The 15,724-nt window shown below is 39.3% G+C and overlaps 1 protein-coding gene across 24 annotated transcripts in view; it reads right to left on the bottom strand.

Annotated features, from left to right (window-relative positions):
- GPHN (gephyrin) overlaps window positions 1-15,724 on the bottom strand; it is a 671,572-nt gene that overhangs the window by 209,547 nt on the left and 446,301 nt on the right. For all 24 annotated transcript variants that reach the window (XM_042462503.1, XM_042462537.1, XM_042462555.1 and 21 more), the window contains 5 exons: window positions 13,846-13,901; window positions 12,508-12,627; window positions 9,625-9,683; window positions 9,296-9,449; window positions 7,576-7,697 (listed from right to left, as the gene is read on the bottom strand). In XM_042462503.1, the coding sequence (XP_042318437.1) occupies window positions 7,576-7,697; window positions 9,296-9,449; window positions 9,625-9,683; window positions 12,508-12,627; window positions 13,846-13,901 (511 nt within the window). The remainder of the gene's footprint in view (window positions 1-7,575; window positions 7,698-9,295; window positions 9,450-9,624; window positions 9,684-12,507; window positions 12,628-13,845; window positions 13,902-15,724) is intronic.

The raw sequence follows: 15,724 nt of genomic DNA, 5'->3' as shown, positions 1-15,724 counted from the left end.
CATCTCTTGACTGGAATCTACTTATCATGAAAATAAAGTCACTTCCAAAGTAAAATGTTGTTAAAAAATCCTTGTCCTCTTATAAAAAGCAGTCAGTTTGGTGTGGACTAGAGGTAAGCACTTCATAATGTGTGGGCCAGATGCAAGGAGCATTATGCTCCTTGCTTTAATCTGATTTGTGTTCCCAAAAGTCCATTTCACCTTGAAAAGCAAAGCGTACACTACCAACATGCCTTGTTTGAAAGCAAAAATATTTCAGGGTGGTTGTTGTTTTGTGCTGGCAGTGTGGTAATAAGGGCCTGCTTCACTGCCAGAAGTTGTATCCTGCCAGTGTTGCAGCTCAACTAGAATAAGTTATGGAAACACTCAAAACCTCAAAGCCAAGTCACTTTGCCCCCTGACAGGGTGACTAGACTTTCCCATCTTTTCCCAGACATGTCCCCCATCTCAGCCTTCCTGTCCAGGAGGAGGGATTCCACAATGTCCTCTATTTTGAGCATGGCTAAGTAGTATGGATTTGTATTTTGCTTCCAGCTTTTATTTGGTCATGCCCCCATGTTTTTAATGCCCTATATTTTGCCTAAATGTCCTACATTTCACCTAAAACTGTTGGCGGCCCGAACATCCTTAGCCGATCTTAATTTCGGCCCCTACCTCCTTCCAAGCTGGGCACACTTGGTCTAGAACAATTTGTTGCTCAGTTCTAACAACTCCATTCTAAGCACTGCTTTCTGTTCACTTCTAACTCTTTTTCAGATACAGTTAATATGCTTCACGCCGACCATTTTCCAAAACAAATTAATGCACTGAATGCAATTATGTTACACCATTTAAGGAGGTCAAGTTTAGCAACAAGGCAAAATTAGTGCCCTGTCTACATTAGTCATGTACTGTACTCAGAAGCCATTAAAGAGCCTGAAGGAGACAGTGGCGGCTTGTCTTTGATGCAGATATTGCATTGGTTATTGTCTTCAGAAATGCTAAATGCCTAGGGACACATACATATTCACAATTTGAAAAAAAGAACTGAGGGGAAGAGAGGATTTAGTGTATCACTAGAATTTTCTTGTCTTGACCTGAAATTAACAGATCAGTTTTGTGCATTTGCTGACAAACAATTACAGAAGGAAAATATTGTGACAAATGTTGTTTTTATTACAGACAGTAGAAGAAGGGGAAGAGCAGAAAATAAAAGCAAGAGTGGATTGTACGCTGGATAAAGGATTGCTGCTGAGGGTGAAAATATATAGACAAGTTGTGTTAATACACTGTTGTTGTGTGCCTTCAAGTAGTTTCTGACTTATGGTGACCCTATCGTGGGGGTTTTCTTGGCAAGATTTGTTCAGAGGAGGTTTTGCCATTGCCTTTCCCTGAGGCTGAGAGCATGTGTCTTGCCCAAAGTCACTCAGTGGATTTTCATCACCAAGTGAAGTTTAAACCCTGGTCTCCAGAATCATAGTCCCACACTCAAACCACTATGCCACATTGGCTTTTGACATTCCCCTAACACATTACGGGAAGGGAATTCTACTTGGGTCTGCCATTTTTAGCACCTGTAATCCAGTGTTTAATGTAGCAGCTTATCCCACTCCTCCACTGGCATTTTCTTCTTACTGCACAAGTACAGTACTGTATAGCACTTTGATATTTCTTTAAATGCTATGGCTACATCATGCTGAATCCTGGGATTTGCTTTTTGTTGAGGCCCAGAGGCTCTCTGGCAAAGAATTCTAAACACATAATGGAAACTATAAATCTTAGGATGGCATAGGACAGAGCCATGGCAAGAAAAACGATATTAAAGTGCTATAACTGTGTAGTGGGAGAGAGATTTGGATCAGATTTAGTACTATAGATACTTTGAAAGTGGCATGTATTTGAAAGTGGTGTACTGTGCTTTTATAATTTTCCGTTATGTCTCAAATGTGTTTATACTGTTTTAACCATATGATTTTTAAGACAATTGCTTGTTCTATAAAACAAAGTTTTAGTTGGATTTTGTTTTAGATTTAGATAAAATATAGGGTATAGATATGATAAAATAAAATATTTGGGAGCAGACACACCAAAATTAGTGATTAAAATTAGATATGAGTGATGAATTTTCAGCAATGATTCCAGTGTGTCTATTATAACTTCCACTAGGTTTGGACCCAGTTGGAAGACTTTTGACATTAAGATTAGGCAAAAATTGCTGGATCCAGATGTAGAAACTTGATAGAAAGTTACCAAGAAGACTTACTGCTGCCAAAGGTTCTTCTACCAAGTGTTGACTTGGGTATGTGTCTCTGTGTGAACATTTATGCAACAAACAAGTGCCAGTTTGTTTATTTAAATATTTTTTACTTAAATGTTGTGCCACAGTAACAACATTTTATACCTTCACAGGGTTGATTATTTTGGCTGTTACATCAAGTTGTAACAATGCTAAATGAATGAATTTCAATTCCAGATTTTAATATAACTAACATGTGGAAAAGGCAAAGGGGGTGCAAGACACTACATACAAAATTTAAGATTACATTTAAAATCAGCTTGTGTATTAATAAAAACAATGGACAACAGATACTGTAGTGGCCCAGTATCATGACCAGACCAATTTTAAAAACACATTCTCCATTTGTACACTCCGAAAGTGCATGTCCTGTTTTCAACTGAATTATGATTTGGCTGGAGAACTAGGTGCATTTCATCAATGTACTTTGTTTTCAAGCAAAAAAACACACTTTTTTTTGCTGTGGGAAGCAGACAGCCCCCCCCCCCCCCAGAAGCAGGCAGAAGTACATGGGGATGAGCCATGGCAGTAAATTCTTCCTGCTACATCATGCTTGCAGTCAAAGACATAAGCATAACGACTTTGGCTATTCTTCCTAGCTTTTATTCAGCATATCTAGAAACAGAGACAAATTTTATAACAATGAACTGTATTGAGTGTGTATTTATGCCACATTTAATTGTTGTTTTTTTTAAAAAAATCTATTTAAATGTAGGGAATTATAAATCTATCCCAGGCACATATTTGACGAGCAAATATTTGGTAAAATAATTCTCTGCTTTGTTGCTGTATTGTGTTCGTAATGATGCTGTTTGTGTATCTAAATGACGCATATACATTTAATAATAATAATAATAATAATAATAATAATAATAATATTTATTTGTATACCGCCCTCTGGCAAACCAATCCGGGCGGTTAACAACAGTAAAATATAAAATATGACAATTAAAAACACTTTATCCCTCCCCCCCTTAAGACAGTATTAAACAGTATAACATATTAAAACACAATATCAATGCATAAAAACAACAATTAAAAACTAAAAACCCTGATATCCCTCTGTTGATCCTCAACCATCACTAAGATGGGGCCACGGGAGGAATGAGGGAATCAGGAACCTGGGCCGGGATGGTTAATCTGGAAAGGCCTGCCGGAAGAGATCCGTCTTGACCGCTTTTTTAAAGCTGTCTAATGATGTTATCTGACGGATCTCATCCGGCAGGTCGTTCCAGAGTTTGGGGGCGACAGCAGAGAACGCCCTCTGGGAGGTCGCCACAAGCCTAGATTTTAAAGGCTGTAGTAAGTTCCTCCCAGAGGACCGGAGAGCGCGGGGAGGATTGTACGGGAGGAGGCGGTCCCTAAGATAGCTTGGACCCAAGCCATTTAGGGCTTTAAAGGTGATAACCAACACCTTGTACTGGGCCCGGAAGCTGATAGGCAGCCAGTGGAGGGACCTCAAAACCGGAGTAATGTGGTCCCTCCTAGATGTTCCTGAGACAAGCCTGGCTGCCATATTTTGAACCAGCTGTAATTTCCGAGTCAAGCACAGGGGTAGCCCCATGTAGAGTGCATTACAGAAGTCAAGGCGTGAGGTTACCAGTGCGTGCACAACCGTCTCGAGATCCCTTACTTCCAGAAAAGGGTGCAGCTGGCGTATCAGCCGAAGCTGATAACAGGCACTCCTGACCGTCGCATTTACCTGATTTATCATCAGGAGCGACGAGTCAAGGAGCACCCCCAGACTGCGAACACAGTCGCTGGAGGAGAGTGTGACCCCATCTAGGACTGGAGGTTGCAACCCAATTCTTGGTTTCGGGGCCGCTACCATGAGCACCTCCGTCTTGTCTGGATTCAGTTTCATTTGATTCCTAATCAGTGATAAAACCACAGTGGTGAAAAAACACATGCCTAGATTTTGTAAAGATAAACTCTCTTTAGTTTTTTGTGGGTTTTTTGGGCTTTGTGGCCATGTTCTAGAAGAGTTTATCCCTGATGTTTTGCCGGCATCTGTGGCTGGCATCTTCAGAGAATGCTGACCTGGAGGAGAGTGGGTATATATAAATTCTTTGATGTAATCCCACTTCTCAAAACAATAAAGGATTAACATGCTTGATCTATACCTGTTTAAATGAGAACTCTTATAATAATAATAAACAATAAAAATTTTATTTGTATACCGCCCTTCCTATGATCAGGGTGGTGAACAGCAATCAAAACAATACAACGCATCAACAACAAGTTAAAACAAAAATTAACATAGACAACAATACATATGCAATACAACTGTTAAAACCAATATTAAAAACCCCATCAGCCAGCTACCCCTGCTGTCAGAGGGGGGGGGGGAGACTAGCTGGAACTTGTATCGGGGAATGCTGATCGAAACAGGAAGGTTTTCAACTCCTTCCTGAACTGGGCCAGGGAGGTGGCCGAGCGGAGCTCTATGGGCAGCGTATTCCAGAGGGTCGGGGCGATGATGGAATATGACCTCCTTGTTGTGGAGGCTAATCTAGCCCCTGGGACCCTCAGTAGTTGCTGCCCAGATGTTCTGAGGGTGCAGGGCGGAATGTATGGGGAGAAGCGGTCCTCAAGGTATCCTGGGCCCAAGCCCCATAAGGCAGCTTGGGAAACAGATTTAAACACTGTAATCGCTAATCACAATGGGAACAAAATATGGTCCTCACCCCCCCCCCTTAAATTTTTCTCAGCACTAACCAGGAAAACTAATCTAAAAACAATTCAGAAATGGTACATGACTCCTGTAAAACTAGCCAAAATGGTGAGAAATGTATCCTCCAAGTGCTGGTGAGGTTGTGATGCTACGGGATCATTCCTACAAATGTGGCTTGATTGTCTTGCTTTACATTAATTCTGGCACTCATTTCTACAGCAAATGCCTTTAATCATGAACTGAACTATTACATTCTGCCCAGGTTTGCTCTTATTATCTATATATTTAGGAGAATGTGGATTTCTCCAAACCTGAACTGTCCTCCTTAAAATGAAAGGAAAGCATCCTGGAAGTATGCAGTGAAATCCAGGCCTCACCATTTCAAGAGGAGTGATATACAGTTTTAAGTGTTTTTCTTCACTGTTTCCATGTTTTTATCTTGCTTTATATAACAAAAACTATATGTTTTTTAAAAAAAGATAAACTCTCTTCAAACTTTTGAAAAAATATAGGTATTATTATGGTAACAATAATAGTTTTATAAAGAAGATTTCCACACTGAAAGATTACTGTCTGTGTATATCATAATGGACACAGTATAATCAGTGAGAAAATAATTGCCACTAATGTGAAAAAAATGAGTAATCTCCTATCATAAAGAAACAACAGGCATCCTTTTTTATTTTTATCATTCCCCCCCCCCCCCCAAAAAAAGTATCTGTAGATATTCTTCTTCCATTATAAAATGAACATAACTTTAGATTAAAATCAGATTTAACAATTAGGAAAAACTCAAATTAAGGAAACTGCTATTTCTAAGAGTTAGGATACATGTGGAGATAAATTTTCACATGCAAACAAGTTGAGACAATATAATAGACACAGCTTCAGAAGAGAGAGATCAGGACTTGGAAATTAATGTAAATGTCTGTTCCAATAACACCTCATCCACTTCCATCTCCAAGGAGACATAGACTGCTGCCACACTACAGAATTAGTGGAGTTTGACACCACTTTAACTGTCATTAAAGTGTTTGTTGTGGCATCAGAGTTCTCTGACAAAGAAAGCTACATGTCTCACAAAACTACAAATCCCAGACTTCTATGAGCTATGGCAGTTAAAGTGGTGTCAAGATGCATTAATTCTGCAGTGTATATGCAGCCCTAGACACCAATAACAACAGTTCAATATATCCAGATCAAATGAAATACAAAGTGGTTCTACTATGCAATAAATACTAAAGAAGCAAATAGATGAATGATGGTCCAATTATAGTTAGGTTAACACTTATGGAAACAGTCAAAAATACATTTTTAAAAGCTTGCTATATCTTGTGAGGTCTGACAACGAATAAGAGGTTTGTTATTAATAATAAAGAATTTATTGAGCTTGCTTAAAAACATTGCAGCTACAAAGACAATCCGTTGTCTTCCCAAGTTTACCAAAATGAAGAGGCTCAAAAGGAAGAGTATACACATTTTTTTCAGGCTACAACAAGAGATTTTTGTGCCTGAGGGAAAATGTAGCCTACTGCCCTACAGATTATAGACATTCTCCACAGATTTTGGATACTGTTCATTATGGTCACCAGCTAAATACCAAAATTCAGCAAACTGTGGGCAGCTCTTGAAGGGTACTATTGTCTTATGCTGGAAAAAAGGGCACAACCTGCTGCCCACTACTTCCTAGCTCCCTTAGTCCCTGTGCCTACTTTCTGGGACGTAGCCAGGATTTTGGGAAGGGGGGTCAAGACTAACTGTCACCATTATAATGGGGCTTGGGTGCCGTGGCGTGGTGGCACGCATCATTCATTTTATCTAACGGAAGGGGGGGGTCCAGACCCCCACCCCCCCCCCCTGGCTACGTCCTTGCTACTTTCTTCCTGGAGACGAATGATACAAGTAACAGATGCTGCTCCTTCTGCTGATTTTTCCCAGCATGAAAAGCATGAAAAGCTCTGAAAGGAAACACCTCAGAGAAGCATAAAGGCCACTTGAATTGGAAGCACACATTCCACACAAAAGGCACTCCCTTCCTCCAGAAAGTAAGCAAAGTATCTGAATTTAGAATTGTGGTTGCTGACTCTGAGCCTTTGCCAGAGTCTAGTGATGGTTGCAGTAGATGAGGACATCCAGTAAACTGGATTTGAGCAAGACTAAAACAATAATGATCAGCAGATCCTATGACCAGTATGGAACAGGAATTCTTAAGGTTCTTGTATTCAGTCATTCATGTGTGAAGCCTTGTGGTGCTTTTCAATTCATTTTATTGCCTATTAGCCCAAGTTGCAGTGATGAAGATTTATTTAAAAACAAGCAAACAAACATTTCATAAAGAAGAAGTTGAATTTTCTCATGTATTCAGATCTAACAACCATAAAGATGCCAATTGGGAAGATCTGTAGTAACAAAAGAACCTCTATTCATAAAAGGCTAAAACTGCTACATGTTGAACTAATTGTTCAACTACAGCCAACAATGTTTTTCAGTTACAACATCAGCAGCAACAACACAACAGGCAATCATCCGTGCTTCACAAGACGAAAGGGGACATTATTGTCAAGAAATTCAAAACTAATCATATTATGGTGAATTAAACAAAGAGCTGTTAACAAGCAGTACATACTTATCTCCCACAATCCCCAAATTGATTGTTGGATACCCATGTTCTTGAATTGTTGCTAGAAGAGTTGAACGATTACTGTCTCTGATCTTTCCTGGTAACAAGTCATCTTCTGGATTCAATAGCTGTAAAACCAGAAGACAAAATGTTCACAATTTCAGAAGAAGTCAATTGCAGCCGAAAATCATAGAATCATAGAATTGGAAGAGACTGGACCATCCAGTCCAACCCCATTCTGCCATGCAGGAATTCACAATCAAAGCATCCCTGACAGATGGCCATCCAGCCTCTGTTTAAAGACCTCTAAGGAAGGAGACTACATTCCGAGGGAGTGTGTTCCACTATCGAACAGCCCTTACTGTCAATATGTTCCTCCTTATGTTGAGGTGGAATCTCTTTTCCTGGAGCTTGCATCCATTCTTCCATGTTCTAGTCTCTGGAGCTGCAGAAAACAAGCTTGCTCCATCCTCAATGTGACACCCCTTCAAATACTTAAACAGGGCTTTCATACCACTTCTTAACTATCTCTTTTCCAGGATAAACATACCCAGCTTCCTAAGCCTTTCCTCATAAGGCATGGTTTCCAGGTCCTTCACCATTTTGATGTTTGAATCTGACTTTTTAAATTAACTAGAATTTGTGATAAATAAGAGTTTGCATTTACTGGCAAGCTGAGTTTCAGCGAAACTGAAGGTAACTGTTGTTGAAGTTCATTTCCTAGCAGCAGAGACAGAAAGGAGAGGGACAAAATGTGTGATCCTGAGTCTTGTTTTGGTTTATTCCTGGTGGTGCTAAAACATGATTTAGTACTATTTGCAAACTGGGCCAAAGTAATTACTTCATCATATTAATTGGACCTTGTATATGAAAGAAAAATTTTGGCTAGTATAAAAACAATCTTTAATATGGTGAGCAATTAGCAGCTTGTAACATCTGTAAGAATCAACATGCTGGGGAACATCTGTTCTATGGCCTAGGATGAGACTCTTCCTGAAAGTGTTCCCCTGCACTCTACTGCTAGTATCAGTAGCTTTCTCTGTATTATTCCTTTCTCTTTCTCTCTATTTGCAAGAGAAACACACAGAACAAACACTATCTTCCGGCATGTTCCCCCCCCCAGCAGATAGTGATCACCCCCCCTCTCTTTCTCTCTGTATGGAAAAAGGAAAATTAGTCCCACATAAAAAGGTACTGTTATCAGCAATGGAGGGGAAGGTCCAATCTACTGAGGGAATCTGTCTGCTTGGAATGGTACCAGAAGATAAGCGATTCCTTAAGACTAATAATCTCTCACTCCTGGTTTTGGGTCTGTTCGCTGCCTCTCTCTGTCTAATAAAAATGACTGCCCTCAGGGGCAAATATTATCTCAGGGGCCAGCATTTCTAGACTTTAAAAAAAATTGCTTAGAGTTTATTTTTTAAATTAAAAAACTCATTGAAATCACCTGGCTCTGGGAAGTATCTAGGAGATAAAAATGACCCTTAAACCAGCTATGGTTCCCCATTATTTTAGACTCTTGAGGTGGTGGTGAACATTCTGTCTTATACCAAAGTACACACTTAATGTTGCCATGCATCATTTGTACAGAATCCTTCTTTTATTGTTTTTCTTTTTAAATATAATTAATCCTGAAAACAGCCCACAACTGATGGTGGAAAATGTCAAAATACAACCACCATCCTTGCAGAAAATGTAGAAGTCAGATTAGTAGATAGCTCCTTACTTCATTCCCTGTGGACATTACTGCAACCACTGGAAACTTGTTAACTTCCACTTCTGTTACTCCAACAGTTGCTAGGAGGCCTATCTCTGATGGACCCATGTGAGTTCCTTTGGCCAGCACACATTCACCTCTTTTAATATCATGTCCTATAGGTCTGAACATGCATCCAGAAAAAAGGAAAAAAATTGGATTCAAGTCAGGAGAACAATTGTCAACAAGGAACAATTATTTTCAAAAGCCATTTATATTAAATGGAGACTGAATTGGCTCCTGTTTTGTTTCTGCTTTTTAAACCATTATGCAGCTGTGAAGACAAGCAGTTAACTGACCTGATATCTTGACCTGGTCGAGCCTGCACCAGAATGCGTACCTCAAGTTCTTCAGTGCCCTGTATTTAACAATAATGGTATACGGGTAACATCTTATTTACATTTGCATCATATATTTTGGCTAGTAAAAACAATCTTTAATATGGTGAGCAATTAGCTGCTTGTAACATCTGTACGCATCAACATGCTGGGGAACATCTGTTTATGTCAATTTATGTTACAAAAGATCTTATCACCAAAATTTCTAAAGATCTAAAATCCTTTTGTAGATCTTTACTTTTTTACACCAGAGACAAATGACTGTTATACATATATATTATTGTATATCTTCTTTATTTACTTTTTAGAAGCAACAACAAAATTCAGCACTGTAATAGGAATTATCAAGAAAAGGAAGGGGTTAGAGAAATAAGATCAAGATTCATAAGTGCTCAGTGATGATGATCATGATGATGATTCAATATCCTACTTTCCCCCAAAATTGCAACCCCAACAGTTCATGATTTAAAAGAACAATACAATTAAAAACATACAAAAATGAGCATTAAAACTTAATAAAACTATTACAGTACTAAAAATAAGGTCCATTGAGGATCTCTCTTCTCGTCTCACTTTTTTCTGGGATACCAACTAAGATCCAGTATAGACCGGCACTTTGCGTCGGCCTGGGGACAAAAGTAGGGCTCGGGAGAGCGGATCGTCCACACGCTTCTGAGCCCTACCGTGCGCTGCATGGGGTGTTCAACAATGACATCCGCACAGTGTAGCATCCAAATAGCGTGCATTGCATAGATGTCATCATTGCACGTGAGCGCACCAATGGCACCCCATGCACAGCAGAAAAAGAACCCACTAGGAGGCGTTTGTCTGCTGCAGCCTCCAGCCAGGGCAGAAAGGGGCGGCATCTGGCCGTCCCTTTCTGTCCGTCTGTATCCCCCCCAATTCTTCTAAAATCTTTAGGCTTCTTTTGAATTGTTTATATCAGGGATAAGATACCTTCTTCCTGTCAAGGTCTGCATTACCTTGGTCAAACCCCATCAGACTCCACATTCTAGCAGTGGGTATTAGAACCAGAAGTAAGAGGGGCAAAGTGGGCAGAATCACAGATGTGACCTTTGTTCACTAATCAGTGGGAGTGGAAAAGAGATTTGCATCCTGACTTTCTCTTTTCCTGAGTTTCCTCAGCTTTTCAGTTTCAGGGGTCAGTAGGATGGAACAGACTGAGGAGATTATCGCATGCAAATATCCCTGACAGGATAGATATGCATTGAACCGTCAGTGACAGATCTTACCATATTTCCCTGTGGCTGGGCTGTAGGTAGCCTGTATGCAATCCACAGCTTTTCAAGCTTCTCCCGGAGCTTTTCAAGAAAGGGAAAATCTCATTCTTGAAAAGCTACAGGAGAAGCTTGAAAAGCTGTGGTTTGCATATGGGCTGCCCAGCCACACGGGAATGTGGTAGAATCCAGCACTGACAGTTAAACCTGTGTCTATTCCGTTGGGGATAGCTGTGTGCGATAATCTCCAGTAACTTAGATGAAGTGGTCATGTGGGCATCTAACCTGGGGAGAATCTGGAGATGAACATTTGGCCTATAGACTGGCCTAGCTTAATTGTCAAATCAGTTTCAAAAGCATGTACATGATGCAAAATTCCCAAAGGCCATTTTTAAAAGCAATCTAATGTAATGAGAATGCTTAAGTTTGTGGTAATCATCTACATTTTTTTGTTAGTATTCTGAAGAAAGACATAATTAAATCATCATGATCATCATGATCCTCCTCCTCCTGCCTTTTCCTCAAAATTGGGACTCTAAGCAGTTCACAATTTAAGAACAATACAATTAAGACATAGAAAGAGGGCATTAAAATAGAATTGAACTATTTGCAGCATTAAAACCAGTCAGTGAATAAAAAAAAATGAAATACAATAAAAAAGATTTTAAAAGTTCTATAACAGTTCAGTTAAAACAACAGAGCATTAAAACAACAGAACATCCCCTAGCCCGTTGTTTGAAAACATTCTGTTTTAAAAGCTTGTCTGGGAAAAAAAAGGTTTTAGCCTGCTGCTGGAAGGACAATAAGGAGGGTGCCATTCTGGCTTCTCTGGGACAAGAATTCAAGAGTCTAGGGGCAGCCACTGAGAGGGCCCTCACTCATGTGCCCATTAACTGTGCTTGCAGTGGGGGTGGAACTAAGAGAATGACATCATCTGATGAACCCAAAGCCTGGTTTGGCTTATAGGGAAATATACTATGCCAAATAGCCTGGACAACAACCAGCATTTTGAACTGTGTCTGGAAACAAACTGGCAGCCAGTGAAACTGTTTCAACAGGGGTGTAGTATGAGTTTGAAATGTGCATCTCTAGAACTCCATGTTTCTTTTAAATGCCCCAAGTGTCGTTTCCTTTTTTCTTCCATCACTCCTAATCTGTTCTAATGCCAATGAAGACAAATGTCAGAATAAATTAAACATGGACTTTTGCTAGTCCCACATGGAACAGATCCATTGAATCAGTGGATTTACACAGGTGTTTAATGACCATTCAGCAATTAATGCATCAACTCACGCTTTGCTTCAGGTCATAATCTGCCAAATGATTACTTGAAGCCATGCTTTTGTTGTTCTGTGCCTTCAAGTCATTTCTGTCATATGGTGATCCTAAGGTTAATCTGGTATGGGTTTTCTTTGCAAGATTTGTTCAGAGGGGTTTGCTTTGCCATCTTCTGAGGCTGAAAGACTGTGACTTGCTCACAGTCACTCAGTAGATTTTCATGGCTAAACTGGGATTCGAACCCTCGTCTCCAGAGTTTTTGTCTGATACTTAAACCACTACACCACACTGGCTAAGACTAAGAACATACATTTTAGTTATCACTCACATCATCTGATTCCCTGATCAGTTCTGTGTCTTCGACTTGCACCACAGCATCAGCACCACAGGGTATTGGAGCACCGGTTGTAACTCGCATTACCTGACCAGGCATTACAGTTTGAGTGGGCTGAAAAACACCAGGATATGTCAATTTATTATTCTAAGAATCTTGAAGATACTGAAGATTTTTAAAATGTCTTTCACTGACATCTTATTTTCTTACCAAATTTTCATTAGCCCACTGCACATGCTGGACAAAGTACACAGTGTCAAGGATCACAGATTCCACCCATAGCCAATCTCACTGTTGTAAACCTTGTGGAGTATATATAATCCAATTCACATAGGATCAACAGCATAGCTCTTATTTGCCAAAAGGGAATGAGTGGATAAAGTTGGTGCTTTACTGCACCCAAGCACAACAGAGTAATTGACTCTAACTGTTGTTGTCATCAGCTACACCAGAAGAACACATAGCTTGGCATCCTGTTAGTGACTAACATGTGCTTAAGAGCAGCTTATGTGTGCACAAGTCCTATTTTGAACAGGGTGCAAAGAACTCTTGGCATTGTGCTCCATCCTGACATCTGCTGAGTCAAGGAGGGGGGTCACTGCTATTCCTTTTTGCTAGAAGGACCTGGAAGAGGGAATTTAGACCATCAAGACCTGGTATCCCTGGGCTCCTGAGCAAAGGAATATATTTGTGAACGTTTGAGAGTGCATTCTCATTTCTTCATCCCCAAGTGAACGGAGACTAGCTGCTTCCCTGTAGTCGAACTCCCTTCTGGAACTTGACACCTGTTGGTCTACATGCACATGCAAGATCTCAATCATAGTAAGCACACCAGGGTGGAAATATAGCTATTCCACTACTGCAAGGAATGTATTATATGGATCCAGACAAATGCTCACAGAAAGATGTAGACAGATGATTCTATGTACTTTCTCTTTTCTCTCCCCCCCCCCCAAATCTTTAAAGAGCTGGTGATCATGCTGAAAAGAGCTGGTTGTGACACTCTGTGTGTGTGTGTGTGTGTGTGTAAAGAGGAAGAATCCCCAAACTCAGTTGGAAATATTTTAGCCTACCATTTTAGCATGGTAACTGGGCAATTCTCATATGAGACATAAAAACTGTATTTCTAAATATGAGCATGTAGCAATTCTAAGGTATTTTTAATCAGGCACATACTCATTGGGTCATTTACAAATTGTAAGTAATTCTATATCCTTTTTAAAAAGCAGTGTGCTAAACATATATACCTTATTATACAATGTCATTGTCTTGATAACAAATGTACGGGGAAAACTAGATAAAGAATAGAAAAGAAAACCACACTACACTCACTTGCTCACCAGCTTGGGATTCCCCAATGATGAAACGGTCCCCAGGTCCATCAGCAGCTGTAGGTTCACACCACAGGAAGAAGACAGATAAACCAGGCGTTAATAGGATTGCTACGTTTCCCTAATATTATTCTTCCCACATGAAACAATAAGATCTTTTTTGGGGGGCAAATAGATTTGACCCTAGTCATAAGGTACAATTTATTGTTCACCAAATCATTACCCAGATACATCATTTGTTATGACTTTATACAAGGTAACAGAATTGTACATTTTTCCAGGTTATTATGTTTGGTTATTATGAATGCAAGATAGTTTATTAGACTCTTCTATACATGCTGATAAAATAATAATAACAATAACAACAACGAGACAACTATTTACACACAATCTAGTTAAAACCCGAGTTTATAAAACCTACTTTTTTGAAAGCAAACTCCAACTGCTTCTAAAATGTTATATATGAAGAAGATGGGTATCCAGTCAACAAGAAATCATGTCTGCCTATTTCTTAGGTGTGTTGTACATATACTCATACATGTACATGTACAACACAGACTGATCTCTATGAACACAGTTCATGTTTCATAGTTCAAAAGCTCTTGTTGTACATATACTCATACATGTATATGTATAACACAGTCTGATCTCTGTCAACACACCATTGATGTTTAATAGTGCAAAAGCTCCTGCTTATTCCTTTCCAGCCACCATCACAGAAGATTACTTTGTGACAAGTTTGAAAATATTCAGTGGAGAATTACAAGTAGAATAAATTAACAGCTGAAGATCAATTGATAAAAAAATCTGATCTTATTTTCATGCTATGCAATACATATTGAACAGTGCTATATTTTAAGTATAAGATAGACAATTCTGAATAATACTTTAAAGTTCTGTATTTTGGTGTCCCATACATACAGTCTTCATCTATTCTTACATAGGTACACAAAAACAAGTACCTTAACCTCTAATAAGCACTCATGTTTTCTCCTGACATAAACCATGATGCAGAAGAAAATGTGGGAAGCATCAGAAAAGCTCTTAATTTTTCTGAGATTTTTTCTTGGAATTGAACCCCAAAGGATTTCAAAGTTCTCAGATTCCCCCAGGAAGTTAAAAGAAAATACAGAGGAATATACAAATGTGAATCAATAGCAATTTCTCTTTAAATATTCCCTTCTAAATTAAAATGCCCTCAAATTTGCAAGTAAACAATTCACATGCCAGATCCCCCAATCTTTTTTTTTTTTGATGCCGAGGAGATTTTAAGAAAAATTGGTAGGCTGGGGTCTGTGGGGATGGTGACAGTAATCTTCAGAAATTCAGAAATGAATGCAGGTACTGTATTACATATCAGTTCCTCTGGATTATAGCATCAAGGCAGATCACAGCCTGTGATAGAAGGTCATTCTGCTTCTCAAACTATGCAAATTATCCTTAATTAAAATTTGCCTTCCACTGGAGTACGTTACTCTTTATCTGCATATGAAGTTGAAGAAAACCCAAGGGAATCTTAGAACAGTTCACCTTGCAAATATAGAAGGTACATTCTGCATACATACACTAATTTGCATAACTATACTCCATGTGACATGCCAAAGTGGCTATATCGCAATATAATGCAATGGTCATTCTATCCGATGATAAACAGTCAATGTTTCCACCCCACCCACAACACCAGTCTGTTTTAGGTTCAGGAAAGGGTTTTTTAAAGTCAGGAAGTAAAACACTTGTCTTCCAGTGTGTACTAACTGGTTTTCAGAAAGAGCCTTCTAGGGCCCCTAACAGGTAAGAGTCCAAAACATGGCAAAACTGGCCCCTGTAATTACCTAGGGGGCATGTGAAGGAGTTTTAAGATTTGATTTTTAAAAAAAGTT

This window comes from Sceloporus undulatus, chromosome 1, assembly GCF_019175285.1.
Source record: "Sceloporus undulatus isolate JIND9_A2432 ecotype Alabama chromosome 1, SceUnd_v1.1, whole genome shotgun sequence".
Classification (NCBI taxonomy): domain Eukaryota; kingdom Metazoa; phylum Chordata; class Lepidosauria; order Squamata; family Phrynosomatidae; genus Sceloporus; species Sceloporus undulatus.
Note: the sequence above shows the minus strand (reverse complement) of the source record. Positions and strands in the feature narration are given on the sequence as shown.